Raw genomic sequence first — 27,856 nt, 5'->3', positions numbered from 1 at the left:
ACTGTAGGGAGGAGAATTACACCACCTCCTATCAAATACATCTCCTTTCACATCAAATCTCATCTGTTCTTTTCACAAGCATCATAAGATCTTGCTGTTCTCGCTTGTAATATACTGAGTTTTATAGATGAAATTTGATCTGTTATAATCTAATCATCCCAAATTATACTTTAGTAAAATGTAATGAGACAACTTTGCTTAGCTGTAGCTAATATTTTTCACCCTGTAACCTACCTGGTGTTTATTATAGAAAACACTAATTTCCTGTAAAATGGTGTTCTGACATGTAAATAGGAAAGAGGTCTGTTAACTGTCTTAAAAGCAGGAATATCAGTTCCAGAGGAGATTTAATGGCAAGCCAAATGACTGATACCTCATATATTGATGATAAAATGGAGACTTGGAAAAGTTAATGTTTCTCATGCTGAACAATTAAGTTTGAAACCAGACTCCAAAAATTCAAAAAAAAAAAAAATAACATTGACAAGAAACATGGATTTTCTTTCTTTCTTTCTCTCTTCTTTCTTTCTTTTGTTACTTTCAGAAACATTTCCTATAGAAAAATTGGGACAGATAAGATGATATTTAGACTAGTTTTTGAGTAATGATTTTATAATTGATTTGTTTATCATTGTGGTTGTGCATGTGGTATCATGTGGTTTGTGGGGGGTGTATGTTTGTGCATTATGTTGGTAAGTGGGTTATAACTTTTATTTGTTGTGTGCATAGCTTTTGTGATGTGAGTTACCTCCTCCACCTTGCTGTGGGATCCAGGGATTAAAACTCAGGTCACCAGCCTTGCACAGAGCTCACAGAGCAACCCCTCTTGCCAGCTCGGGAGTAACTTTCGCACCCATGTTGGTATTAGATAGAAGAAGGAAGTTATAACGATAATACAATACTAACTTCCCAAAGAACTCTGAAACCCCAGCCATCTGTCAGAACTTCACCTGTTCCAAATGCCAGTCATCCTCTGCAGTAAGGCAGGAAGCCAGCTCCTCGCATCTGTTGCTGTCAGGACTGCTGATGTCCAGAGCTTTAAAGTCCAACAAGGAAAATTGAGATTTCCAGAAGGAAGTGAAGAATGGAAAGTGAAGTTAAGGCATGGGGATATTACACCTACTGTGGGTGAGAAAGAATGACAGCAGACCAAGACAGCAGTGCATGATGAGCAAAGCTATGCAGGATTACAAAAATTATTTGGCGAAGATAAGGAAATGGTAGCTGAGTCAAACTTTGAGTGCCTTTGATCAAATTTTCTCAATTAAAAAAGAAGGGAAATATTTTTATCAGTAATATTGCATGTAAACTTGAAGTAAATGGTCCACTTACTATGATTAAAGTACAAGGTTAAAATATCAAAATGCCATCTAAATAATAAGAGACAATTAAAGAGGTCAATGTTCAAAACGTGGTTGATTTCATGAATAAGATAACTTAAAACGTGTTAGTTATGAGGGTTGTCCTTGGATTTTGTTGGAGACTTCGTAGTTTCTTTGGTGACAGAGAATGGTGGAAGTAAAGAATATGCAGCCGTTATCTTCAAAGCAAACAATCCTTTCGTAGATCTAATGAACTTGGTAGGTCACATGCTTAAGTTCTGATGAAAACATTGTATTATTCTTTGTAAAATATCTTGGAAATCAAAATGTTTTTGTAAAAATCAGTACAGGGAAAATAGATAAATGTTATAATCATTATTTGTAAAAGCCATCACTAATAAATTCATATTTAACTGAGAAGCCACTATAATCAACCACCAGTGGAGTGGGACACCCTGTAACCTTTCCAAAATACTCTGTCATTATTCTTGGGATCTTCATCCAAACTCTTACATGCAATGAATATTCAATTGCCTGTTTAGTTAGTTAGACTAAAACATTAAGGGTGCCCAGAATTTGAATACAGTTCAAATTTCAATCCAATTATTTAAAGCAATTTGAGAGTTAATAGAATAATTAGGTATTTTTAATGATAAAGGCACATTAAAAATGAAGCAATTTCCAAATTTGTGACTGTTTGATCATAAAATGAAAAATCATCTAAACTATGTTATGTTCTATGCTACAAGTGCCTCAAATCTTAATATAGATTAGAAACAACAATTTGAAGCCCCATGGCCTAAAACTTCTATTGACTAGTTTAGTTTCATGAAAATAAATAGATATGTCATGGTCCCTGTGTAGTACAATGCAGAGGAGCAGGGTCCATTGTGTCAAAACACGAGAAAGTGCCAATGCATGGCAATTGGTGAACTCTGTTGTGCCTGCTGAAGAATTCATGTTTCTCCTCTGACTCCTACTTTACTCCTATGTGAGATCAGATAACATTCTTTAAGAATAGAACTATGAAATTCTACAGGCTTAGGTACTGCAGAAATAAAATTTATCATTCTCCTTGGATTCCTTTTCCTTTGATTTGGGAAAGAGTGAAAGTATGGGAAAGGTTTTGATTTGATTAAAGATTCCAAAAGTTAGAGATTGCAAAGCTAGCTCAGCAGTTCAGAGCACTTGATGCTCACAATTACCCAGACTTCAGTCCCAAGCAATCTAGTGCCCACTTCTTACCTCTATAGGCACTTGAACACATGACATTCACTCACACAGACATAACACACACACACACACACACACACACACACACACACACAGTTAAAATAAAATTAAATCATAAATTCTTTAAAAGAATTCTAAACATCACTGTCTGCAATCAAAGTTGCATAAGGAGTTGAAAGGGTTTCTTTATTTCATTAATTTGTATTAGATTCCAGAACTTTCTTTGAAAGTGTGGGAAATGTTAAGAAATGTTTTCACATTAGCCTCCTATTAATGGGCTGTTGAACACATGTTGTGAAAAAACCAACTCTGAAAATAAATAAAACGGGTCTGTGTTGAGATAAATTGAATTTAACTCCAAGTAAACTATAAAGATAAGGCCTATAGTATAGTAAAAAATAGTGACAGATCCGATGATAATTTATAGCATTTTTCTAGGGGCAGGACCGTGGAGACAATGTATTACATGGTAGACATCTTGTGAATTTGTGAACATTGACTTCCAACTTACACATCCAGGAGGATTGATGTTCTTGTTACCAGAATCTCATTCACTGGAATGCCAAGGCTTTTGGAGGACAATGCCTTTATCTTTTGTAGTAAAGAGGATTCTAACATTTTTTTGTGTGTGTGTGAACTACCATGATAAGCAAACCACTGATTTCAAATGAGAGGTGTATTACAACGTGATTGTACATGCCAGCTTATAGAAATAATGAGATTGGAATGACTGCCCTTTTCAATGTCTTTTCTAAATTGCTGTCTTAAATATCTTTCTTTCACACCTCTGATTCATTTACTTGATAAGTTGTATGCACCTTTATATTTACACAATCTGCAAGTCATGACTTCCTAATAAGGCAAGCATTTTTCAAAGCACAATAATGTGCTAACCAAGTATGCTTTGAAATCAAGGGTTTCAGGCTTAACCCTTAGTTCCCCTCATTGTTGCACTTAAAATTATACTTTGTGTTGGTTTTATCTTTAGCTGTGCTCTTGAGTTGGTTTCACGGCAGAAATAAGCTGTGCTATGGAAACAAGCCTGAGCTGACACCTTTCTTGGTGTAGGAAACACAGCAGGACAGTGTGGCCACCTGAAGAGTGAAGGAAGTTGATCTATTCTCCCAAATCTCTTATCCATCATGAGCAAAGTTTAAATAAAAGCACTCACTGGCAAAAACAAAACAAACAAAAGCCCTGCACTGAGGTCTAGTGCCCCTGCTGACTACCTAGGTTATTGAATGTGTCATTTAACTCCTTTTTGCTTCAATTCCCCACCATAACTACATAAAATAAAATCTAACCTGGAAAGGCATTATTGCACTTCTTTAGGGAACCAAAATATATAAACATGAATTATGTTTATAAAATGATAATATTTAATTTAGGAACTTCTGATCTGGTATAACATGGAGGCTCTATCACTTTATACACTGGACTCCTTTACATTTTCAACACCTACAGAAAGAGAGTCACATGAAAGGGAGGCATAAAATAGTATTTTAATAACTCACTGTCTGGTCAAACATGATGTAATTTGTGAAACGCCATACTCTTCTACATATATTTTCAGGATATAAGGGTCATAAATGACATGGATCACCAAATGGAACACAAAATAGTGAATGGAATACAGAGTCTTTTGTACATGGTTGCTTGGCTTTACAGTGATGCAAGGTCTCATCTACTGGAGCAGGACTTAGTGTCAAACCATAACTCCATCCAACAGCTAGGAAAGTAGCCTCTATGGCAACAGTGTAGGTTCCAATAAGGTCTTGTCTCCTGCACTGTGGCAAACCTGATGGGAACATGTCTGCCTTCCTGGCTTTGTGAGCATTGCATGTCCCCGAAATGTCTTATAGGGAACCAATCTAATGTATTTAATGTTACTAGAATCTCTCAATCTCAGATCAAATTTCATCTTAGCTATTCCTCTGCAGTAAAAATAGTAAGGCAGAGAGGTTAAGAAGGGAGGAGCAGAAGTCAATGATTGAGAAATGAACAAAAAGTTGTTTTACATTGAACATGTATAAAATATTACCTAGACATTTGTCTTCTAATTTTCAAAACCATAATCTGTTACTATATTAGAATATTCATGATTTGACACACAATTTTAATTCTATTCATTATAGATATTTTTTTTTCTGTAGCAATGAGTCTCAATTTTTATGTGTTGGGGAATCACTGGCAAATCTTCAAATACAGGTTCCAATTTAGTGGCTCTGGAGAAGAATCCAACATTTTGAGGTTCTAAAGGGACTCTAGGTGATGTGACAGCTACCCCTCTGTAGTCTACACTTTGAAGCAGCTTTATTTTAGAACAGATCATGTGTTCTTAACCTGAGGTTTGTGGAATAATTAGCATGCTTAGCACTCACTTGAAATTAAATTTACTTTCTTTCTCTTTCTCTCTCTCTCTCTCTCTCTCTCTCTCTCTCTCTCTCTCTCTCTCTCTCGTGTTTGTGTGTCTGTGCACACACATGTGTTTGCACCCACAGGTTCATATATAAATTTCTACTTTGTTAATAGTTTTCTTAGAATATCGTATTGTTCATTACATGCAACAGGTTAAGGATCATTTGCCCTTTCTTGTTCATCACACCCTATTTAAGCTCAGTTGTAGAATATCATCACCAGGGTCTGTAGCTTGAGTTTTCTTCAGTCCTGCCCAGGCCTGCAGCTGCTCAGACCCAAATAAACACAGAGATGCTTGTATTAAAACTGTTTGGCCTAATCTTGCTAGCTACATCTTACACTTAAATTAAGCCATAATTCTTATTTTTGTTTAACCACGTGGCTTGGTTGGTACCTTTTCCCAGTTCTGCCTTCACATCTTGCTTCCTCTGTGTCTGGCTGGCAACTCCTGACTCAGCCTTCCTATCCTCAGAATTCTCCTCTCTGCTTATCCTGCCTATACTATACTTCCTGCCTGGATACTAGCCAATCAGCATTTTATTTATCAACTAAATGAGAGCAACACATTCACAGCATACAGAGCAATATGCACGGCAAGGGTCTGTTTTTCTTTGCTGTGGTTTTTGTAACTATTTATGTGGATTTAATTTTGTCTTTTAAGACTTGTTCAAATACTCTTACAACTAAGTACCTTTCATAGCCTAGGGTCAAGAGCTGAGCACTTTTCTCTCTGCTCAAAAGATACAATGCAAAATTAAAGCTTTAATTTTCCATAGAAACATCAAAAAATCCAGTGCCTCATGAAAGCATTAGTTTGTTTAATATGCATAAATATGCTTAAGAAGTTCTAGTTCTGAAAGTGTCTAACTAAAGACTGATAATTAAGATTTAAAACTTTCTACAGGAAGATGAGCTCCTGTGGGAATCTGGGAAGTTCCTTGTCATTTTGGAGGTGACCATAAGGTTTCCTAAATTTCCCATGTTCCCATGTTACAGTGAAGAGCACTTCACATAAGACCAACTGATTTACATGCACAGTGACTCAAGGTTCAATAAAATTTTCCAGTTTACTCAGTATCATACCTGGTGAATATCATATGTAATCTGTAAATTAACTCAGATTTTTTTTCTGGTGATAATGAGAGTAAGTAAACCTATAAAGAGTGATAATAAAAATCACAACAAACAGGAGGTAATTAAAAATAATGTTTATGTGAGTAATAAGGAAGTTAAATTACATAATTTCCCTTAAGATATTATCATAATTAATTATTGAATAGAGAATACATATAAGAAGTAAATATGTGTTCAAGAAGGCTCCTGATAAAAAGAGGTTGGGAGAAAGATCTTTTTTTTTCTAAATACTGTTTCTCTAATAACTGCTTAAGAAAGAAAATATTTTTTTCCTTCCTTTCTTCTTCCTCTCTTCCCTATTCCTCCTCTGCCATCCAGATGTCACATTTAGAATACCTTTTACCTGCTTCAAAGATTCTGAGTTCAGAAAGCATTAGGTTCTGTACTCAAAGCAGCTGAAAATAAGGAAGCATGTGTATGTAAAAACTCCAGACTAGAGAGAAGCAGTAGTAAGTCATGGGAATTATAGCTTGAAAATGCTAAAAAGGGAATTTTTCTAAACTCTCTTGATGATTTTTAACTTCAAGGAATTCTGTGTAAAGGAGTATCTGTGAGTGCTAGGACTCATATGATTATACATAGGATTCATTTTAGGGACTCTGACTCATGTCAGTCAGAGATCATGACCACTGTACAGACAGTATCTCTACCAATCCTTCCTCCTCCACCTGCAAGTAACAAACAGTAAATATCAGCTCTAATGCTTCTTTGCCTCAAAGCTCAGATTTTAATGCTTCACTCATTTTGTATGTAGTATCATCCTAAAGAAACATTTTTTTTTCCTATGGAACATCTTATAAAACTGACATTTAAGACTGTAGAAATATATAGTCTCAATATTGTTTAATATTATAACAATGTGTAAAATGTACTAAATTCCACAAGATACTAACATAAAAATGTTCATGGACTCCAACAATGTCAACAGAATCTTCAGACTTTCTTACTGATAATTGCCATCATGGAACACATCACTGTAAGTTCATGTTCTTATTCACTCACCGGAGAAGCATAAATGAAAAATACTTCTCTCAGTGCATTCATAAGGAAACACTGGATCAAAAAAGATGTAAGAAGTATATCCAATGTCACACAGTAACTGTCAGAATAAGGGTCTGAACACAAGCATATCTTCAGCAAAAGTCTTTTTTCTGCATCATTATGTTATAATATATAGAAATTGAAGTTTAAGGAATAGTAGGTAGCAAACTCACATGTCACGAATCTATATTCAAGATTACATATGTGTAAATGTATAAATGTGTATATATAGTTCCCCAAATATTCTAATGTTTTCTTTGTAATGTGTCTGATAATCCACAATATTCTAGCTTCTGCTTTCTTAGTACAAAGACAACAACCAAACTTCCTTAAATTTTGCTCAGTTTTTGTTTGATGAAAATTGGTCACATATTCATTGGGCTTTACTTTTCGAAACTTTTATTTGAGGTTTTCTTTTCCAATATGTACAGATTGTGTTTTCTTATTTGAATGTTAAAATAAGTATCTATGTAGATGTAAAAACAAATCTAAAGATAGATGAACTCATTTCTAAACCCAGAGTTGGCTTCTATTCTGTATAAAGAAATATTCAGGAATTCCAAGTGGGAAGATATGCTGAATAGTGAAGAGTTTACTAAGCATCATATAGAGACATACTGCCTCATTAGTAACTCCCTACATGGAGACTTTAATAGGTCTTCTTTTTGGCTGCTACTAAAATGATGAGTTGAAATTTTTCTTTGACAATTACTTGCAATCCAAACAAGAAAGAATGAAATCTCAATCAGTCAGACTTTTTAGGGAATCCCATCTGAGTAAATTACGTTTCTGGTAGCTCAGGACAAAATAGAAATAATTTTGTAAGCTATGCATGCTTATTCATAATTAATTCTTTATTAGCTATACACACCAAGAAGCTTGCCCCTAGACACTTGCCATCCACGCCTTTATATTGCACAGCAACTGTAAAGTAAGCCATGCCATTCCACCTGATGGGAACCTAGAGCTCTGAGAGCATAAACTGTCACCTCTGAGGTCACAGTCACTAAACAGCAGTGGCAGAACCTAGTCGCATTCTGCATGGTGTCAGTGTGAATCTCTAACCTTAGAATGCTGTAGAGTCACAAAACTGTATCAGGAAGGTCCAGCAATGGCATTTTAAAGTTTATAGGAAAAATTATCTGACTTCAGAATGTGAGTCCCAGGGTAATAGTAAGTTTATATGCTGGAAAATGCAGAGTGTGATATGTAACAACTGAGCTGTTATTAAGAAAGGTCAAATAGTAAACCAAGAATGATATAGAAAATGTGCCATGAATTTGAAGGGCGGAAAGAGAGAGAGAATAAAAGACATTTTCAAGAGTTGCCTTTCAGAGGCAGAAGCCATTGAGGAAGTGAGTAATTAGCTGGGAGGAATGAGGGTGGTGAGTCCCAAGTGACCGTTGTTTTAACCCTGTGTCTTCAGGGATCTTTTAAACAAATAGAAAGAAAGAAGTACTGGGAAAGGTTGCCTCGTGAGAAGGAAGAAATTTGAGGATGAAGAGGTTATATGAGCCTCCAGAAGGAAATGGTCTGTGTATAGGGAGAGATGTAGCACTCATGGGGCAGTCATGGCTGAAGTGGTAACACAGAGAATCATCTTCAGAAAGTGAGCATTTCAGCATAAAGTAACTAAATAAGATGCCAACTCCCAGGAAAAGAACCTGAAGGAAAAAGCAAAGTTTCAAAACAGATTTAGTACAAATCTCCATTTTTGTGGTAGAACAAAAAGAAGTCCTAGAGATAAAACTATAATTTTCCAGAAACCAAGATAGAGAAGCATTTCAAGAAAGCAACTGTTATAAATATAGTAGTTCCTTCAAGCAAAGATACTGTCATTTGGAGATTTCTTACAAATTTAATTATAAAAATATCTACCCAAACTAAAGTTGTATGAAGAGTCACAGGGGAATCTGATAAATGGTAAGCTAATTCAAAATTAAACATTTAAAAAGGAGTTTGAATGCAGGTTGATAAAGCTATTCCCTGAAGCCATACTTGATTACAGGAAAATACCAGCGTCTTGGGTGAATTACCTCCCTATGAGCTTTTCTCTGGAAAGCATCTGAGGCTCTCAAAACAATTCAGAAAATTGCCATTGCTGTTTAGTAGATGCTAAGACTCTATTGCCAGAAGTACTACATGCTCTGACCAGAAGTTATGCAGCATTTATCAGGAACTAAGCTAGAAGCACCTTTTTTAATGGCCAGCCCTCATAGTATCAGAAGGTGTTATGCAAGCTGCTGGAGGGGACAAGTAGTCAGCAGTCACCTGTGGCCCATGAACATTCATGATTGATCTGACAGGCAAGATGTGCACCGTTGCAATAGTGGCCAGGAAAAAAGTATTGTGATAACCAATCACATTATAATTGGATTGGAGGCTCATTCCTAAACCAGAGATTCATATCTGTTACTGTAAATTTGGTCATTGATTTCTCCATGGCTGGGGAAATCATAGGTGCTAGGAAACCTAGCCTCTGTGGATCCTACTACAGTTGTTTTGTTAAATAGTTATGACGTGTCTACCAAGTTACCTTCCAAATTACTATGGAGGTTAGTGTTATTATCAGCTTTGAAGAGATGAAATTTTGTTTTGCAGTGGCCATAGGTAACTGCAAAGACTTGTAACTGCTCGAAGTTGTGGGAACAAATGACTATTATTAATGAGATATCTATATCATTCCCTTCAGGCCTCAGGCTATAGCACAGAAGAAGGTGCAGAAAGAATGTAAGAGCTAGAGGATGAGATGGAGTATTGTAGAACGCGCTCTTCTGAGACTAACATGGCCATTGCCCTCTTGATCTCTCATCAGTTGTAATTACCTGAGTAGGACCTGAACAATGTTAAGCCTGCCCATATCCTCTCATTAATTGGGAAGGGACTTCATGGGCTCCACCCAACTCTGAGGAGTTCTTGGAAGTTAATGATTGCTAAGGGAGGAGGAAGCATGTTCTGATAATTGGGTCACACACATACACACACAGGCAAAAAACATAAAAGTGTAGAAAAGAAGCTAGATAGGAAGGTAATTGACTGGAGACAAGATAACAAAGCGCATTTACATACATGTATGAAAATGTCATAATGCTTCGCTATGTATAATTGATATATGCTAATGAAACATTAAAGAAATTTAAAAATATATGAAATGCTCATGACACCGATATCCTTATAACTTTGATACTAGCCATTAAAGTATCTTTTTTCTTTTCATATATAAGCATATGAGGTTAGTATGCATTGTATGTACCATTCAAATATGTGTGGATACATATGCAGGTGTGATTACATGTGTATATGTGTAAGTGTGCCTGTGGAGGCCCAAGGTCATAGTCACAAATATTCCTCAATCATTTCTTACACTTCGATTTTGAGGTAGGGTCGCTAGGTGGAAATCAGAGCTCACCAATATGGCTAGTCTCTCTAGCCAGCTTGCTTGTGATCACCTGCTCCACCTGGAATTACAGACAAGTCACTTTGTCCATCCAACATAGATATAGATTCTGGACACATGAATTTCAGTCCTCTTGTTTGTATGGCAAGTGTTTTAACAACTGAGCCATCTCCCACCCCTAGACATTTTATAACATGTAAGGTTCACTACTTCTTAGCGTTTAAAGTTGCAAATTCACTTCACCCCTGAACAATTTTGCAAGCATATATGATACTATTGCCCCTGGAATGTACATTGACTTAATTCATCAGTTTTAGGAGGGAAGTAAAATCCTTAACAACTTCACAAAACTCAATAGACAGAGACAATTATAGAAAACCACAACCAATCAAAATGTAGAGCTGTGGATCCCAATCCCAATGGATACATCTACAAAATAACGTCCAAGCCTAAAACTTGGGGGACATGGTAGAAGATGGGGTAGAAATATTCTAATAGCTAGAGGATCAGAGATTTTTATGTAAGACTGTGTTTCCTAGTAATTTTAGAAGGTACACCCATAATGTTTCAAAAACATTATTGCCTAAGCACGAACTGAACAAGGACAACAATAGATGTGAACCGGGGGAAATCCATGAGATTCCAACCCTACATAAAGAACTACAGGCAACTAAGGGATGCTGAGAATGAAAGAAATAGTCTTCTTCAGGGAAGAGAACACCAACTAGTTGCCCAATTCAAATGGTTGTAGCATGAAACTTAGACAGTCTTATTAATAAAAACAAACCCGGAGCCAGGTATTGGGATGAATACTGGAAGATCAGAGAAGCAGAACAAACCACAGCTAACCTCACCTTACCAATTCTTCAGCTGATCTGTTTCCTCAAACTGGAAGTCTCTGAGTCCTCATCCAAATGGGTCTCAGCTGAACTGTTACTCAAAAGCCTAAAAGCTTAACCAGTCAAATGCTTCTAGTTTCTGGTCTTCATGCCTTATCTTTCTGCTTTCTGCCATCACTCCCTGAGATTAAAGGCATGTGAGTCACCATGCCTAGCTTTTCCAGTGTGGCCTTGAACTCTGCAGACCTCTGCCTCTGGAATGCTAGGATTAAAGGCGTGTGTACCACTATTTTCTGGCCTCTATATCTAGTGGCTGTTCTGTTCTCTGACCCCAGATAAGTTTATTAGGGTGCACAATATTTTGTGGAACACAATACCACCACAATTGGTCAGCCCTGAAAACACACATATAAATAACATTATGTAGACCAAGCAGGTTACATTTAGGAATATATATGTATATAAACATGTATGTTCTTATAATAACTATTAATGAAAAAAGCCATAAATTTTAATTAGAGCAAGAAGGGGTATACATGAAAGTTTGAAGGGAAGAAAGAGAAAATGGAGAGGATGTGATTATATTATAACCTCAAAAAATAAAAGAAATTAAACTAAAGATATATTGTTGTAAGAAGTAATCTGATTTCAAAAATACTGTGATTCAGAGAACTAAGAAAAGGTCATGCAATCACATTCTATGAAGAAATTTACAGTCATGGTACTTACTAGACTGTATATTTATAAGGATATTTTTGACGTGTGTGTGTGTGTGTGTGTGTGTGTGTGTGTGTGTGTATACTCATATATACACATACATTCCAATAGTCTAGGAAGGGCAAAAGCCAAGTGGCTGAGAGAGTTGCAACATGCAAGTGTAGACCATCCATCCCTAAGGGAATAGTTATTCAATGTGATCAAAGCAAAGCTTATACCAGCTATTTTTACAATGATAATTGGGGTTCAAAAGATGGTAATTTTTGACTTTTTTAAAAATATATAACTAAACATTGTTGGTGAATAGAGGTTCAATGAGAATTTTAGTCTCCTCTGAAAATAATATGTATGCTGTGCTTCAGTCTATCAAAGAAATGCACATATAAAAATTAGATGCAATTGAGTTAAGGTGGTAATACCACAGTGTGATATTGTAGTGACATTCTAAACATAGTTGTGATACATACCCATTAGTAAGTGTGTGCTTGTATGTGTGTGCACATGTGTTCTTTGCTGACTTCCATTAAATAACAGAACAAATTAAAATCAATTCTTTCACAATGTTAAGAAATCAAGATCTTGTAAGTCTAGGGTTTATAACAAAATCCAGGCCTTATGGTCATCTGTTTTCCTTTAGAAAGGAAAGTAGTTTCAGTGTAAACACAATAATGTAAATTTTAAAAGGTAAAATTTATTATCTTAAACTGCATATGAAATATTTACCAGAAGCATAATCTAGTGTATGCTATTATGGATATTAGTACTGCAATTACATTTATATCCGGTATCCAATTAATAAAGTTGTAGGAAGCTGAAATATGGATGTCTATGTGGTTCTGGATTTTAAAATACTTTATTAAATAATATTGATACCATTACAGTGTTATTTATGAATTGGGAATGTGATATCTCTGAAGTTTCACTAGAATACAGACAAAAATTAGATTATTAAAGAAAGATGTTTCATTAAGAATAAAATTGACAATTTTCCTAACAGAAGCACAAAATAAATAATCGGAATGGCTATAAATTATTAAGTAAAATTTTTGATTCTTGTTGCAAATAGGATAAACAGAATTAGAAAGAAAAAAATCAAAGAATTTAGTTGAGCAGAAGAAAGAAATGTCCCTATCATACCAAACAATTCAGAATATTTCTTAAACTAACTGAGGTAAATCTTGAGATGACATTTGTTGAAAACAATAAACTCCCAGGAAGTCAAAGCAGACCCCTTAAAGAAAGTAATGGACAGACTGTGAAATGATCGTCTTTATACCTGACTACTGATTACGTGCCCTTAAAAACACCACTGTAAGATTGTGAGTTTCTATTGCTATTTTAATTGGCTGATATTTGTGACTTTGAACTGGGAACCTCAGAAAAGTATCATAGAACTGCTTAGTTAAATCGGTTTCTCAAGATCTTTGCTGATTTCTTTGAGATGTATTCTGTGTATTCTATGAAATCTCTCAATGAAGAAGCAAGGATAATTGCTGGTATGAACATTCTGCAGCCTCATCAGTTTCTTTTTGCCTTTGTCCACATCCATTTTATCACTAGGAAGTCTTTCATCAAAGCCCAGGGTCGACCCTGCTCTCAGTGAGTTAGGTACTTGGCAAATCCCAAGTACACAGCAGCATTACACCGTGATCTGTCCTTGAGGACTTCCTCCCCACCTCTGCTTAGTCATTATTTCCCAGTGTAAACTTAATGCAAGGGCTGTTTAATGAGCCTAGCTCCTTTAAAATTCTTTAAAATTCTCATAAGCTTTTCTCTTATCCATTGCAAAATGAAAAATAAACACTTTTCATATATAGGATCCCTACACTTCAAAGTCACCTGGGACCATACTTAGACTGATGTTTCCAGTTAGATTGGCCACTTTCCTTCCTCTGCTTTTTTGGAAACCCCTGTTTTTTGTTTTTTGTTTTTTTGTTTTATTTTGTTGTTGTTGTTGTTTTTTGGTTACTATTAAATGGCCCCTGATTTGCCTAATAAATTTGGTACTTAGATTCCAATATGCAAAGGTGGGAAGTTAAAACACAGACTAACCACGAAAGTGTGTGTTTTCATTAAGACTACTAGATGTTTTATTAGATGCTTACTGTAACCTCAGGAGAATAATTAAATCACTTACTAGATTATGAGTTTGCTGTTCAGCCAGAGGGAAAGGGAGCTAGAAAATAAAACATTACCACCATACTTGAGAGCTGCTTGAGGAGGCAGAGCATCCTTTAAATAAGCAAATGAAATGGCAACAGAACACCTTTCAGTTGCTAATATTACCTTTCTATCAATTATCATTAAAATTCAAACAAATCGAGGCAGTTAGAAAGCCATGATTGATTTGTCATTGGTTGCATTATTGGGTCATTTTTCTGTCATGGGGAAGAATATAAGGCTCTTGGTTTTTGCATTTTTAGTGTGCAGAAAGGGACTGGGAAATCATGTGGGTGTGTAGTCAGACATTTCTCTACTGCCTGCCTGTTCCCAAGTAACTACTCAGAGGCTTAGTACTTATAAATGCTCGGCCAATAGCTCAGGCGTATTACTAACTAGCTCTTAGATTTTAAGTTAACCCATATTCCTTACTTATGCTCTGCCACTTGGTGGTACCTTTATTAGCATAGCATGTTTATCTCTTTCTCCTTCTCCTTCTGGATGATGACTCCTCTGACTCTGCCCTTCCTCCTCCAAGAGTCCCCTGTGTCTGACTGTCCTGTCTATACTTTCTGCCTGGCTACTGGCCTGTCAACTTTTTATTAACCAATGAACATAATACATACTCACAGCATACAGGAGGATTTATTCCACAGAAAGGGTGTTAGGAATGAGGAGAAGTTCATGAAAGGGAAGAAATGATACAATTAAAGGAAAGTATGTGGAGGCATTTTTTTCATGTGCATTTTTCAAACTAAGACAAGCTCACAAATACTGTATTTTGCTTAGCCTTTAGAATTTTTCATTTCTCTGATGTTGTGATGTTACATATATATCGTTTCCTCTATTAGAAGGGAACAATTTAGCAGGAATAAAGAAAGAAAAGGGGGAGTTTGCAGGACTTCAGTGGTAGAGCACCATTCTATCATGTGCTGGGTCTTGGGTCACATTCCCAGGGACAGAAGACAGAGGGGAACAGAAATCCTTAGTATGTATTGCTGTTCTTTCTTCTGACTGTGCCCCTGTGAATTGCTAACAGCATGCTGATGTCTTTTCTGCGGCCGCATTCTTATCCTCTCCTTCACAGACCAAAGATTGCCTGGTTTGTTCACTCTGAATCTCGGTTACATATTCTTTGTGATATTTTAGATTATTTTTATCGATGAAAGAACATACATCTTAATAGTATAAATCCTTGAACTCTGACACTAGCTGAGAGGATTTAAGCATTCCCTTGTCTTCTTCAAACTTTGGTTTTCTTGTCTCCAAGACAACACAATAAAGTGTGCTCTGGAAGTCTATTTCAAGGAAGCATGAGGTATCATAGTTTGTGTACCTCTAAGAAGAGATGGCAGCACCTAGGGTTCTAACACATGGACACAATAGAGATAAGGTACTGGCGACCAAATGGAAATCCAGATCCCATCAGGCTATGGCCCTCTCAAGCAACTAGATAGGAACAACTAGGAAGCCTCTTTCCTCTCCTTAACCATGTGACCATTGGCTTGCTTTACTGGAGTCAGGCCTTTCCTAGTTGCTTACTAAATGCAGTCTGTGCAGTTGGAGTTTTCTATCACATGCAGATTTAAGAACTTGAGAAGTGCTGTTTATTATATCAGTCTTAACATGTGATAGCCATCGTATCTGTGACTCAGTGTAGCCACTTTTACTTAGGAGAGTATATATGGGTAGAGAGGCAAGACCCTTTGTCAGCATGTCCCCAGCAGGCAAACATTCTACTTTTCACCTCACTGAAGAGAAATGGGAACGTAGGAGGAGACCAAGCCTGTTCTTACTAAAGGTGTCACATCAATGCTCATTACTCTTAAAATGAAATCTGCTCCTGTATGTTGTGAATTAGAATGCCTTAAGATCAATGCAAAAACATGCATGTTTGAAACTAGGCCACTTATAAGGAACTCCTGTGACTGTTGTATATAAGTAAATAAAGCTAACTCACTTTATTTTTAATATTCTGTGAACATAAAATATAAAGAATGAGAATATAGAGTTTCCCATACATAGTTTAATTTCTCCCATAGCACCAAAACTCATCCCGTATGAGAAGGTGACTTTACAAACCTTTCATCATCTCCCAGATGACATGAGCAGACTGACTACTTAAAAATAAGTACATATCCGAATACCTTTCATATCAAAACTAGACCATGAGAGGCCATTTCAGTTGCTACTATAGAATAGGTGAGAGACAAAGGTGAGTCAATTGTTTTTCAGTTTTATTCATAAAAATAAAGGAATGAAAACTAGAGTTGGCTATAGGAGAAGGCAGGCAAGAACATGAAAGTTTAAATTGAAGATCAGACCCAGGATGCACCTCAGCCTCTGATCTGCCCCAGGTGAGTCTACATAATGCATTCCTTCCTGCTGCAGCCTGTTCTGGTGTTTTTCAAAACAGAAAGTACTATAGCTGGGAGTAACTTGTGCAAGGAGATGCTAACAGGAGGCCGCACCTGGCAGTCATATATTATGTACCTAATGAGCAAATGAAATGTTTAATAACTGCACCGTGGAAATAAAGCTTAGAACAGTAAATGCCTGCTGAGGCTGTTCATCTTCCCCCCATGCACACTGCTGGCCCATCGCAAAGCTCCAACATCATTTATGTTTCCCTGCTTAGTGGGTCCTGCTGAGGAAACAACATTAAAATCTAAGTGATGCTCACTTAATTAGTTGTATAACCATGTAAAAGCATTTATTTAACATAGTAGCTTCCGGTGTTGCACCGAGGGTCTCCTGAAGTGATTCTCCCACGTGCACCCCAGGCACAGAAAATTGTGCAGTGGCTTCAACCGAAGCATTTGCAAATTGAAACATTTCAATTAACCATGGATCATTTAGACCCATAGAAATTTAATACTGCATTATTTTACTTAAACAACTTATAGTTTGAAATATAAAAAGCAAAAGCAAGCTAAAGTGCTGTTTCAGGTTTTCATTAATGATTTTTTTTAAGATTTTTTTTCTATAAAACACTGTTTTAAGGACAAATTGTTACCACTTATTAATTAAATATTATAAAATAAGGAAAAATCTCTTTTGGATACATTTTTATGAAAGTGTTAATCAAGGTTTTCTAATTTTGTTTTATTTTTGTTTTTTGTTTACTGAGTCAGAGTCCAATGCTTGGTAGTCTAGATGGCCTTGAGTGGGCAGTAGGCTTCCGGTCTTGGCCTCGCAAGTGCTGGGATATAGAGGTACAAGTCACCATGCTTGACTGATTCTTCCAAAATCTCAAAGAGAGGCAAGACATTAAATAGAAAGTTAAATTGGCAGGGCTTGGATTTTAGGAGGGGACTGGAGAAGATTTTAAAGTGGAAGAGAAGATTTAAAAAAATAAATGTGTTCATAAACAAAGGAAATAGAAATAAAATAAATTTTAAAATACCAAACTGTTAAGAAGAGAATGAAATGAAATGCAGGCAGGACAGCTGTATTAGCCTCTCATATCATTCTTATAGGTAATAATTTAGAGAGCAAATCACTTAACTATGATCAATGTGACTAATTGATGTCACTGTTATAACGTGGATACCTGTCCCTCAAAAGATGCCTGTTTTAGCATCTTCATTGTTTGACTGGAGCACTACTGAGAACTGGTGGAATATTTAAGAGGCAAAACTGCCTGAAAGGAAGTTAGGTCAGTTGAGAGCATACCCTGGAAGGATATTTGGGGCTCCTGAGTCCCTACCTATCCCTGTCCCTCTCTTTTCATTGGGCTTGTCATGTGATAAGCACTTTCCTGCCACCCATTCCCACCATGATGTACTCCTTCAGTACAGGCTTGCAAACAATAAAATCTCAAGACCATGTGCTCAAATCTATTAAAACATGAGCCCAAATCCCTTGACTTTTCAGTTGACGATCCTAGGTATGTATTATATCTCAGAAGCAGTGAATCCTTTTCAGCATGTGTGAGCACTTATCAGGACTTCATTTTATATATCACATATAGTTCATTGACTTGGAGAAAATAATACAGTGAATTCAAACTCCTTCATTTTGTCCATCAGCTAGTTATTTCAGGTTGGAAATTCCCTGATCCATCCATAACTAAATGCAAGCAGAAGAGTTTTCCAATTTCTGCAACCCCGGGATGTTCTTTCTCTCACTTGCTGTCACCTACATTCATATTTATTTCTTTCTCCCAAAGTAAGACACATTTTCCCAATCACATTCTGAAAGTCACTCCTTATGTTTGCAACAGAGCTCAGAGGACGTTGACTAGAGGTTAAGATTATATTACATTAGCAGCTCGGGGTCATGGAAGGATTTCTTTTACATTTATCTTTTATTTTGCTTTGATACGTTGCTCTGAAGTAATCCATAGGAGCTTCGCTGAAATTGTTCATGCATATGCTAATTACCAAGGTAGGTGCTGTTCTCTAAAACAAAGAAATAAACGTGAGGCTGTCCCTGTAAGCTGCAGCTGAGATCTGCCAACTTCAGAAAAACCAGTGAGAGCCCTGTCATCTCCAGACACTGAGAAACAAGATTTTAGCATTGCTCGTGAAATGGGTTGTTCTCTACTTACTACTGTTTCCAGCAATGCTTTAGGAGAGTAAGTAGTTCACAGCCTTCTTTGGTTTGTCAAAAATGTTAACTGTGGTCTGTGGGTCTGGGCCAGGTTTTTCCAGGTTCTTAGCCTCTTGAAAGATTGATATAAGATGTTATATGTTTTTTTTTTGTTTTGTTTTGTTTTGTTTTGTTTTCCCGCTAGCACAGTTTATTCAAAGCGAAAGAATCAGCTCGATAAGAAATACACTCTCGCTGGGTGGTGGTGGTGCACGCCTTTAATCCCAGCACTCGGGAGGCAGAGCCAGGCAGATCTCTGTGAGTTCGAGGCCAGCCTGGGCTACCAAGTGAGTTCCAGGAAAGGTGCAAAGTTATACAGAGAAACCCTGTCTCAAAAAACAAAAAACAAAAAACAAAAAACAAAAAACAACACAAAAAAAAAAAAAAAAGAAATGCACTGTCAAGATTGACCATTGGCCACATGAGTGAGGGTGTTCAAGGACTCTGATCACTCTTTGGTTCTTGCTTTTATGGGGTTTGAAAAAAGAACAGATTGGTTTGTAAGGGCAGTAGCATGTGTGGTGGTTCCTCACTCTAACTGCCAGAATACGTTAGATGACCTCATTTCTACTGTGTGTTCCTATCTATAATACATGCAGTTTTAAACAGTAGGTGCCTATATTTATGTGGCATAAATTGGCTCATGAATGAATCCTCCCTAAACATTCACTTAGAATATTTGTGACAAGACTTTTCCTAGGGAGACATAACACATGTCTACTCAATCCCCAGGACAGACTAAAATACTGATACCACCAAAGTCCAACCTTGTGGAACAATGAGTTTTAGTAGGGTTACTTACAGGAATGTGGAGTAAGGGTCACTAACAGGAGCAGAAATGACTCAAAGACAGCTGCATCACCAAGCCCACCCCAACATGGACGCAGCTCACAAAAGTATCTGGAGCACACCAAGGCCTGCAGGCAGCTCAAAAGATTGGGGTGTCCTTTCCAAGTGACTCAGTTGGTTCAAACTTCTTCCAGACAGTTTCTGCTTCTTCCAGAAATCTGCTCTAGAAACATCTTTGTAGCTTGGCTCCTATGAAAGTATTCTATGCAGCTCGGCTTCTTGGAGAGTGACCCTCAGCATTCTGTATTGTTTACTGGGGTGGTGGAGGGGGTGAGTCCTGTCAGTTTCAGGGACTGCAGAATGTATTCTGACTTGTTTGCCTTTTTGTTAAAGAGCTTGCCTACATAATGAAATGTTTCTATCTCTGAGGAAATTATTACACAACACTCCACTCCTTCCTTTCCCTTACACTCTTTCAGCTCCCTCTTGTGCAATGATCTCTGAACATTAGAAAGAATGACTAAAGATGTCCATCTATGGCTAAAAATTATGTCACTGCATTCCCCTAGCAATCACTTGTTCTTAAGAGTTTCACCATTGTTTGAGTTGAGGCTGGTATCAGTGTTGATCTACAGGAATAAACACAAATGTTTAAAGGGCAGTTTGACATCCATCTAGTAAAACCATAGATGCTTCTTTCCCGTTTGGCCCTATGATGTCCCCAGCCATATTTTTGTTCCAGCTTACCATACCAGTTGTGAGCTCCCTCTAGTGGAGTGGGCCTTAAATACAATCTGAAGACTGTTGGTCTTATCCATGACAGCTGAGCAATAAGCAGGCACATCCTGCCTGGCACATCAATATTTTAGCACACAGTGCCCATAGCCAAGCTAGAATGTTGGGGACAGTTTTCCACCACCAGCTTGCCTGCCCCCCACCCCCTGGTACTGTGAATGCTAGTTAACAAGGTGGGAGTTTCTAGTTCAATTCCAGCTTTATTTCTCATGCCTGGCAGTCAAAGTGTTCACTTGGTATATCTTCAGCAAAAGGGTCTTTCTTTCCAAATCTGGCATACAACCAACAGCATTAGCACTAGTCTTTATGACCTGTGGGGCCTCAGGGGGCTTCCCTGGCCAAAAACTCCATAAGAGAGTTAGCTCACCCTTGACACTGGGATTTTCATTCACTAGTCTTATGACTTCTGAGGGTTTCTTTTCCCATGTACACAGGGTACCTTTTGTATTTAGACTCTTTAGATGTTATTTTTTAACACCCTGTTTTTCCTTTCAATTAACCCACATCCAGTAGAATTGTAAGATAGGTGGACATACCATCACTCCTTCTTAACTTCATCCCATTCTGTATCTCAATGTTAGTGAACATCCTACCTCTGTCACTATTGATTCTTTGTGGACACTCATGTGTAACACTGAGTTGAGTGAAACCGTTAATGCTAACATCCCATGTTGCTCTCTTGCACAGAAATGCTTATAAGAGGCCTGTGGCAGTGTCCACACAGGGAAATTTGTATCAGCCATATTTGTATCTCTTATTGGCGAGCATAGGCCCTATTAAGTCTACCTGATAATTTTTCATGGTATAGATTGATTTATGTATGTGTTCAATCAGGATTTCCATTTGTTGATGTCCTAATGGGGAATAGTCCTCACATGTTTTGGCAGCATGCAAAGTATCATAATATTTAACATCAATGCCAATAGCCTTAGATATTTCCCAACCTATATTGGTTCTTCTATGACAAGACTTTATATGGATCTAATGGGCAACTTCCAAGGGTAGCTGAGGGGAAATGGCCCATACTTTGAAAAGAACATCTGCTTCCTGATTTCCAGGGAGGCTTAATGGGCTGTGGTCTGCCACATGGAAAACTAACAGGAGTTCTGATTAAAGTTGAAACTCTATTATATATTTCTTTTCATATTTGTCCCCACAGGGGCCAACTCAGCATCTGCCAATCCTCTTTTCCCCACTGGGCCATCTATGAACTGAGGATTCTAAACAGAGCCTAACTGTCAATGTAGATTTTCACAGGCCAAGTCTAATGAGTTATTGCAATCCACACCGCACCTAACTCAGTGCATTGGCTACTTTTTCCAGGCACATGATATCTGTGACCCTTTGTATTTGTGCAGCCTACATTTTTGTTTGGTGTGCTTACTAGTACCATCTCTGTGCCAGACATCTACAGGGATAGATGATGTCCTTTCCAGCACTTTATCTGACTTAGCTGCTGGTTCAATAACTAGGGGATGTTCAGGAGCTTTAAAGGACTCTGATTCTAAGACAGCCTATGTGGCATTAGTGATGGGGCTTGTAGACACCACACATCGTGGCTGTAAGTATGCATGACACCTTTGTAGAGTTTGATTCTGTGCTAAACTGGAAAGGGCTTTGGGCAGAAGGTCTTCAATCTAGGCCCTTTTTGGATAAGCTGGGTAAGCTCTTTTTACAGTCCCTGAGGGAGAAGCAGCTGAGGACTCTACCTCTTGCAGTGCTTTCCATTCTGACCCCAGTTTCTAGTCTAGTGCTGTGCACAGAGCTTCTGCTCCTTTCCATGACTGAGACCAAAACCTTATTAGAACCCATCGATCTTGCCCTAGCCCCCAGCGATAGCCTTCTGCACTCCTGGTGACTTTTAACAGGAAAGGACACTGTAGTATTGGGACACATAGTTGTTTAGCCTGCCCTACAAGGGTCTTAGCCTGCTCAAAAGCTTCTTGAGCCTTTCTGTCTCAATCCCATATGACAGTTTTATCTATCAAGTTATACAGAAGATGGGCTGCTTGGGTAAGATGGAGTGTGAAAATTTACCAATATCCCAAGAGCCCTCAAAATGCCTTTTACATTCACAGGACAGGCTATTATAACATTTTGTCAGTAGTATTGTCAGGAATCACATGTGTCTACCTGGACTATAACACGCCAAAGAATTTTACAGCTGTGCCTGGCCTTTGCACCTTGTGGGATTGATCTCCCATCTTTGCTTTTTAGATGAGTCTGTCTGTCCTATAGATGCATTTTTAGATCTGCAAAACAGAGATTAGCATTATATTATCTTTGTAATGAACCCTATTTTGCAGAGGGGTGAACAGGAGACTAAGCAAGATCCTTGGCCAACATCCCATAACAAATACTAAGACTTTGAATTTAACCTTGCAAGAAGTACTCTGAAGGTCCACTGTTGACTATTTCATGCAAATAACCCAAGGGCAATGTAGAAAAGGCCAGGCAGTGTTTAAGAAGTATGCCAAAGCCCTTTCTGCAAGTGAAATCTAGGAAATCTCAACGTGGAGGAGTGAACTCAGGTTAACAGTTCTCTCTAAGGTAGCAATACATCAGCGAGTGAGAGGCAGCAGGATGGCTCTCTGAAATGTCTTCAGTTTAAGTGAAGTCCCCAGGCTCCACACACTAATGCCAAAAGGCTGCACTCCTTTTTCACTTCAAAATGGTACATGCCACAAGACTAGTTATTTTATATAAAGATGTATGTTTGGTTCCAATGCTGCCGAAGACGGGGTCAGAATGTTGCCCTTGGGGAAGGTGACTGGTAAGTTGAAAGATACACAGTAAAGAATTACTTCTGACTTGTAGTCCCATAGAATACTGGGGATATAAACCAGAAAATCAAATCAGAACACAATTGCTCAGTGAGCTACAAACACTTAAGTAAAGGGTAAAGTACAGCTTGGTGAGCTTTTGGGGACTCGGGTTTCTGGTGTCCAACTTCAAATATCTGAGGTTCAAAGAAGAAAATGCTAAATCTTTGCAAATAGAGCTGGAGCATAAGCACAGAATTAGTGCACACTCGGGAGAATAGGATCAGCTTCTCAGCACAAAAGTTCTCATAGAAATCTCTGATTTACAACATTTCCTCTTTACTAAAGAACAGTTTGACACTAGCATTCTCTAATTGGCTGTTAATAAACCCCTCCTGGCAAATTCCTCCTATACATGTATCTTTCCCTTTTTCTTCATTATATGGAAAGAAATAGCATTTAAGGCCACCAATTGCACAGTCAAGTACTGCCAATAGTAATCTCTAGAGGACTGTTCAAATTTGTTGCCTATATAAATTTTGTGGAGATTAGTTCTCCCTCAGTGTCTCTGTTTCCAAGGACCTCAGTTTCCTTTCAGCAAAACAAGTAAAGAAGGTCACTGGATGGGATCCAGGCCCCACTGAGGTTCCAGAGTTCCTAACATTTGTGATGCTGTGCATAGTATTTCAGAAAAGGAAGTGTGTTCCAACCGACATCTTCCCTGTGGTCTGGATCCAAGAATTTCTGAGAACCCTGGTGGAAAGCTCATAGTGTCTTGTCATTGCATAACATTCAGTACATTCTGAGAGAATAAATAATTGTCACCTCATCACTAGAGACAATCATTTACCATAATGATCTTCATTTTTTTAATGAGATTGAATTAAGGTAGTCATTTAGCACACCAGTATTGTAGTGTAATATATTAATATGGCAAATGGAGTATAGTACATGAAGCATCTGCCCATATGTTAGGGAGAAAATAAATGTATCTGAGAGGATTGCTGTAGTGATAATGGTAAGCTGTGCCCAAGCATCACATTTTCTCTACATACGAAACTGTCAAAAATGTACCAAGATAAATATTAAGGATCATATGAACAAGTCTAGTAAACTCTAAAAGAATATTTATTTTATATGTTTTCTCTTACAAAACAAGAAACAACCCTGCTATAATTTCCTTCATGATAAGCTACACCAATGCCCTTTCATTTCTCGGATACACATTTACATTTTCTTTGTAAATACCTACATTAAAGAGAACTGCTTTCCGGTGTGTACTGAGCATATCACATGTATTTGGTAAAGTTCACAGACTTAGTTTAAGTTTATTTAAAACATTTGGAAAACCTTAAAAATAAAAAGGAATCTGTTTCCATCATCTAGGAAGGCTAGATTAAAAACAGATAAATATGCACAAGTAAGTCCATGGAGAGAAGAGTCATCGGGATGTTTTTGCTCTGCTGAAGTAGGAAGGTATAAAAGGTGATCCTGCAAGGTGACGGTACTGCCTTTGTGAGAAAAAAGCTGAACTCAGGTTTACCCAGAACCTGGAAACCTTTCTAGGAGGATAAATGAGCACAACTCAGAGAAGGTAACTCACGCGCGCGCGCACACACACACACACACACACACACACACGCACGCACACGCACACAAACACACACATTTGGAATTACAAGTGCATTCTCAATCAACCATATTGTTTATATGTGTTCTATGGCTTAAGTGCACTCTCAACCATGCCTTTTACATTTGTGCTGGGCCTCAAGTGCATGCTATATCAACCATACTGTTTACATGTGTACTGGAACTCGAACTCAGAAACTCATGCTTAAAAGGCAAGAACTTTATAGACTGAGCATCTCCCCAGTCCTCAACTACTTTAAATATGTAATCTCATTTAATAATCACTATTATCATTACTATTCTACAGATAAACAAGACTGGATAGGTTTAGAGAATTAAGAGATTGTACAACCAGCAACAGTAGAATATGCAGGGTTTCTGTGTCTAGTTACACACTTAGATACTGATGTTTAGTAATAAAAAGAAATTGGAAAGGAACTGCATGTTGGGTCATGACAAAGGAAAATAGATTCATATTCAAATTTATCCTTCATAGTGACTTTTAGCAGATCATTTATTTGAGTATTTACATTGTTTCAAATAAAATGATCCTTTTTTTCTGGTCACAGATGCATTAATCCAGTTAATGAGCTAACTCTGGTATGTTTATTAAAATAGGAGTCTGTTTCAAAGACTATAGTACCCCACTAAGATCAGTAGAACAAATAACCAAAGTGTCATTATTTGTGGTAGAATGGAGCAGAGGTGAACTTCTATACCTTTTTTTTTTAAGTTTTTATTTTAAGTTTGTCTGGTTTTTGAGATTATAATATAATTACATCATTTTCTCCTTTCCCCTCCATCCCTCCAACCTCTGCCACATACCCCTGTTGATATATATATGTGTGTGATTGTATATGAGTATGTGCATGTGTGCACACACATGCACATGTATGTGCTCATGCGTGTGAATGTGTATCCTAAATATAAAAATACAACCTTCTCAATGTGTAGAGTGTTACATGTATAGCTTTTCAGGGCTGACCATTTAGTACTGGATAACTGTAGCAGGGTCCTTGCTGTTGTTCCCTTTGGGGTGGGGGCCAAGTAGGCGCAGAGTCAAACCACACAGACTCTGGTAGAATGTCAAAACAACAAGCTCAGTTTATTCAGGAAGAGGCAAGCAAGCCTTACATACCCTCCACCCCACCCTCAGGGAAGGTCTGATGAATATGCATCTGCTGGTGTGACATGGCTGTCTCTCATTGGTCCAGGTCATCTCCAGATCATGTTTCAGCTGCTGTTGCTAAGACCATTAGGCAGACCCAGGCTGGCTCTCAGAAATTATCTTTTTTACTTGTTTGGGTCTTCCGGCCCTCAAGCAGGTTAGGGATGAATCAACCCACAGATAACCAACTGGTGTGCTCTTCCCTGGAGAAGACTGTTTCTCCCACTCTCCTTAGTTGTCTCTTTGTCTATCTCAAGAGCTTGTGGCCTTCCTCCTTACATGTCTATTGGTGTCCTCCGTGTACAGGCTCCATGTTGATGAAACTTCATGACTGTGGCTTCTCTGACACCCTGTAGCTTTTGTGCTAAAGCTCTTGGTTTCAGTGCTAAGAAGATGTGACTCTTTAGTTTTTTTGAGATGTGCTAGCCAACTCAATAAATCTGCATAAACATTTATTGCAAGTTGATAGTAATAAAGCAGAAATAAATACTGCTGTAAGTTAAGTGGAATTTTTAAGGTAAATTTCAAACTAAATAAAAAGCAATTAATTCTTTAATAAAAACTGTCATTCGACAGACTTAATTTCTTGCATGTTTTTGATGAATATTAAAATATATTCTGTTGACAATTTATTTTGGTCTGGAAAAAATACTTCATTTTTGTTCAATAGATAATAATACAATTCTCTCAAGTTAGTCATACAAGACTTTCTTTTACTAAAATATCTGGTATTTCCTTACAGACCAAATAGCCATTTCTTCTAAGCTCACACATCCTTATCTCTTATATAATTTAGAGTTTATTTAGGAGTTATTGTACAGTTCTTAATAACCTGAACCAGAGGCTGGCAGATAATGAGCTCACCTGATAATCTGTAGATTGTAATGAGAAGTCTGGAACTCCCTGCCTGATTTGGAATCCACTTAAAATTAGTTATGACTCGCAGCACTTCATCCGACAAGGCCTTCTCACAATCTGTCTCCATTCAGGGGAAATAAAATGAGCCTGCTCTGCGTGTCAGGATCCATCACTACACACAGAATGAGGCACATGCTCAAGTCAAGGCCAGCCTACTGGATTCAGTTGATATGACAGACATTATTCCTTGGATGTTCCACACATTACTTTCATCACCCTGTGTTTTCTATTCCAGGACCTACTCTTCCCAAGACTCACGTTAAAACAGCCTCTCTTGGGCTGGCTGGAAAGGCAAGGTCCCCTTTGCTTCCTGTGTCTGTGCCAACAGCCCCCGAAGTGTCTGAAGAGAGTCACAAGCCAACAGAGGATCCAGCCAGTGTAAGAGCCAATGTTTAGAGTCATGCTGTACCATGTGATCTAAAGCACTCATCGTCACATCAGGCCATTGTCGTCCCACCTTGCCTACACTTGAATGTGATGAGAAAAAACATTACGGAAAAAAAAAAGGATATATATCAGGGACTCAGTTAAATTAAAGATGTATTTATACTACTTAAGGGCAACCTTAGATACAAGAAGACTGACTAGTCTATGAGTTCATATAATCACATATAAACGTGTTTTCATACATGTGTTTATATCCATAAATGTCTGTGCATGTAAGAACCTACACACACACACACACACACACACACACACACACACACACACACACACCCTGTGACTACTATAAAATATCTTGAAATCCTGGAAACAAAACTATGTGCTCATCATTGAACTGATATTTAACTGAAAGCTGTATTCTAAGGAATTTTCTGAAGTTGTCATTGTTTCTAAATCCATAAAACAGCAAAAAATATAGAAATGAGATGAAAATGCAAAATGAATAAATGAATATGGTTATTCGAGAGAAGAAAAATAGCAGAGAAGGGAAATCCTAG

General features: G+C 37.6%; 1 protein-coding gene across 1 annotated transcript in view; it reads left to right on the top strand.

Moving 5' to 3' along the window:
- Positions 1 to 27,856, top strand: part of Dcc (DCC netrin 1 receptor) — a 722,447-nt gene that overhangs the window by 690,612 nt on the left and 3,979 nt on the right. Inside the window, exon 28 of the mRNA XM_059246128.1 lies at positions 27,151 to 27,293. Coding sequence (XP_059102111.1) covers positions 27,151 to 27,293 — 143 coding nt within the window. The remainder of the gene's footprint in view (positions 1 to 27,150; positions 27,294 to 27,856) is intronic.

Source organism: Peromyscus eremicus, chromosome 19 (genome assembly GCF_949786415.1).
Source record: "Peromyscus eremicus chromosome 19, PerEre_H2_v1, whole genome shotgun sequence".
Taxonomy (NCBI): Eukaryota; Metazoa; Chordata; class Mammalia; order Rodentia; family Cricetidae; genus Peromyscus; species Peromyscus eremicus.
The sequence above is the reverse complement of the archived record's forward strand: the minus strand, read 5'-3'. Positions and strand labels throughout refer to the sequence as shown.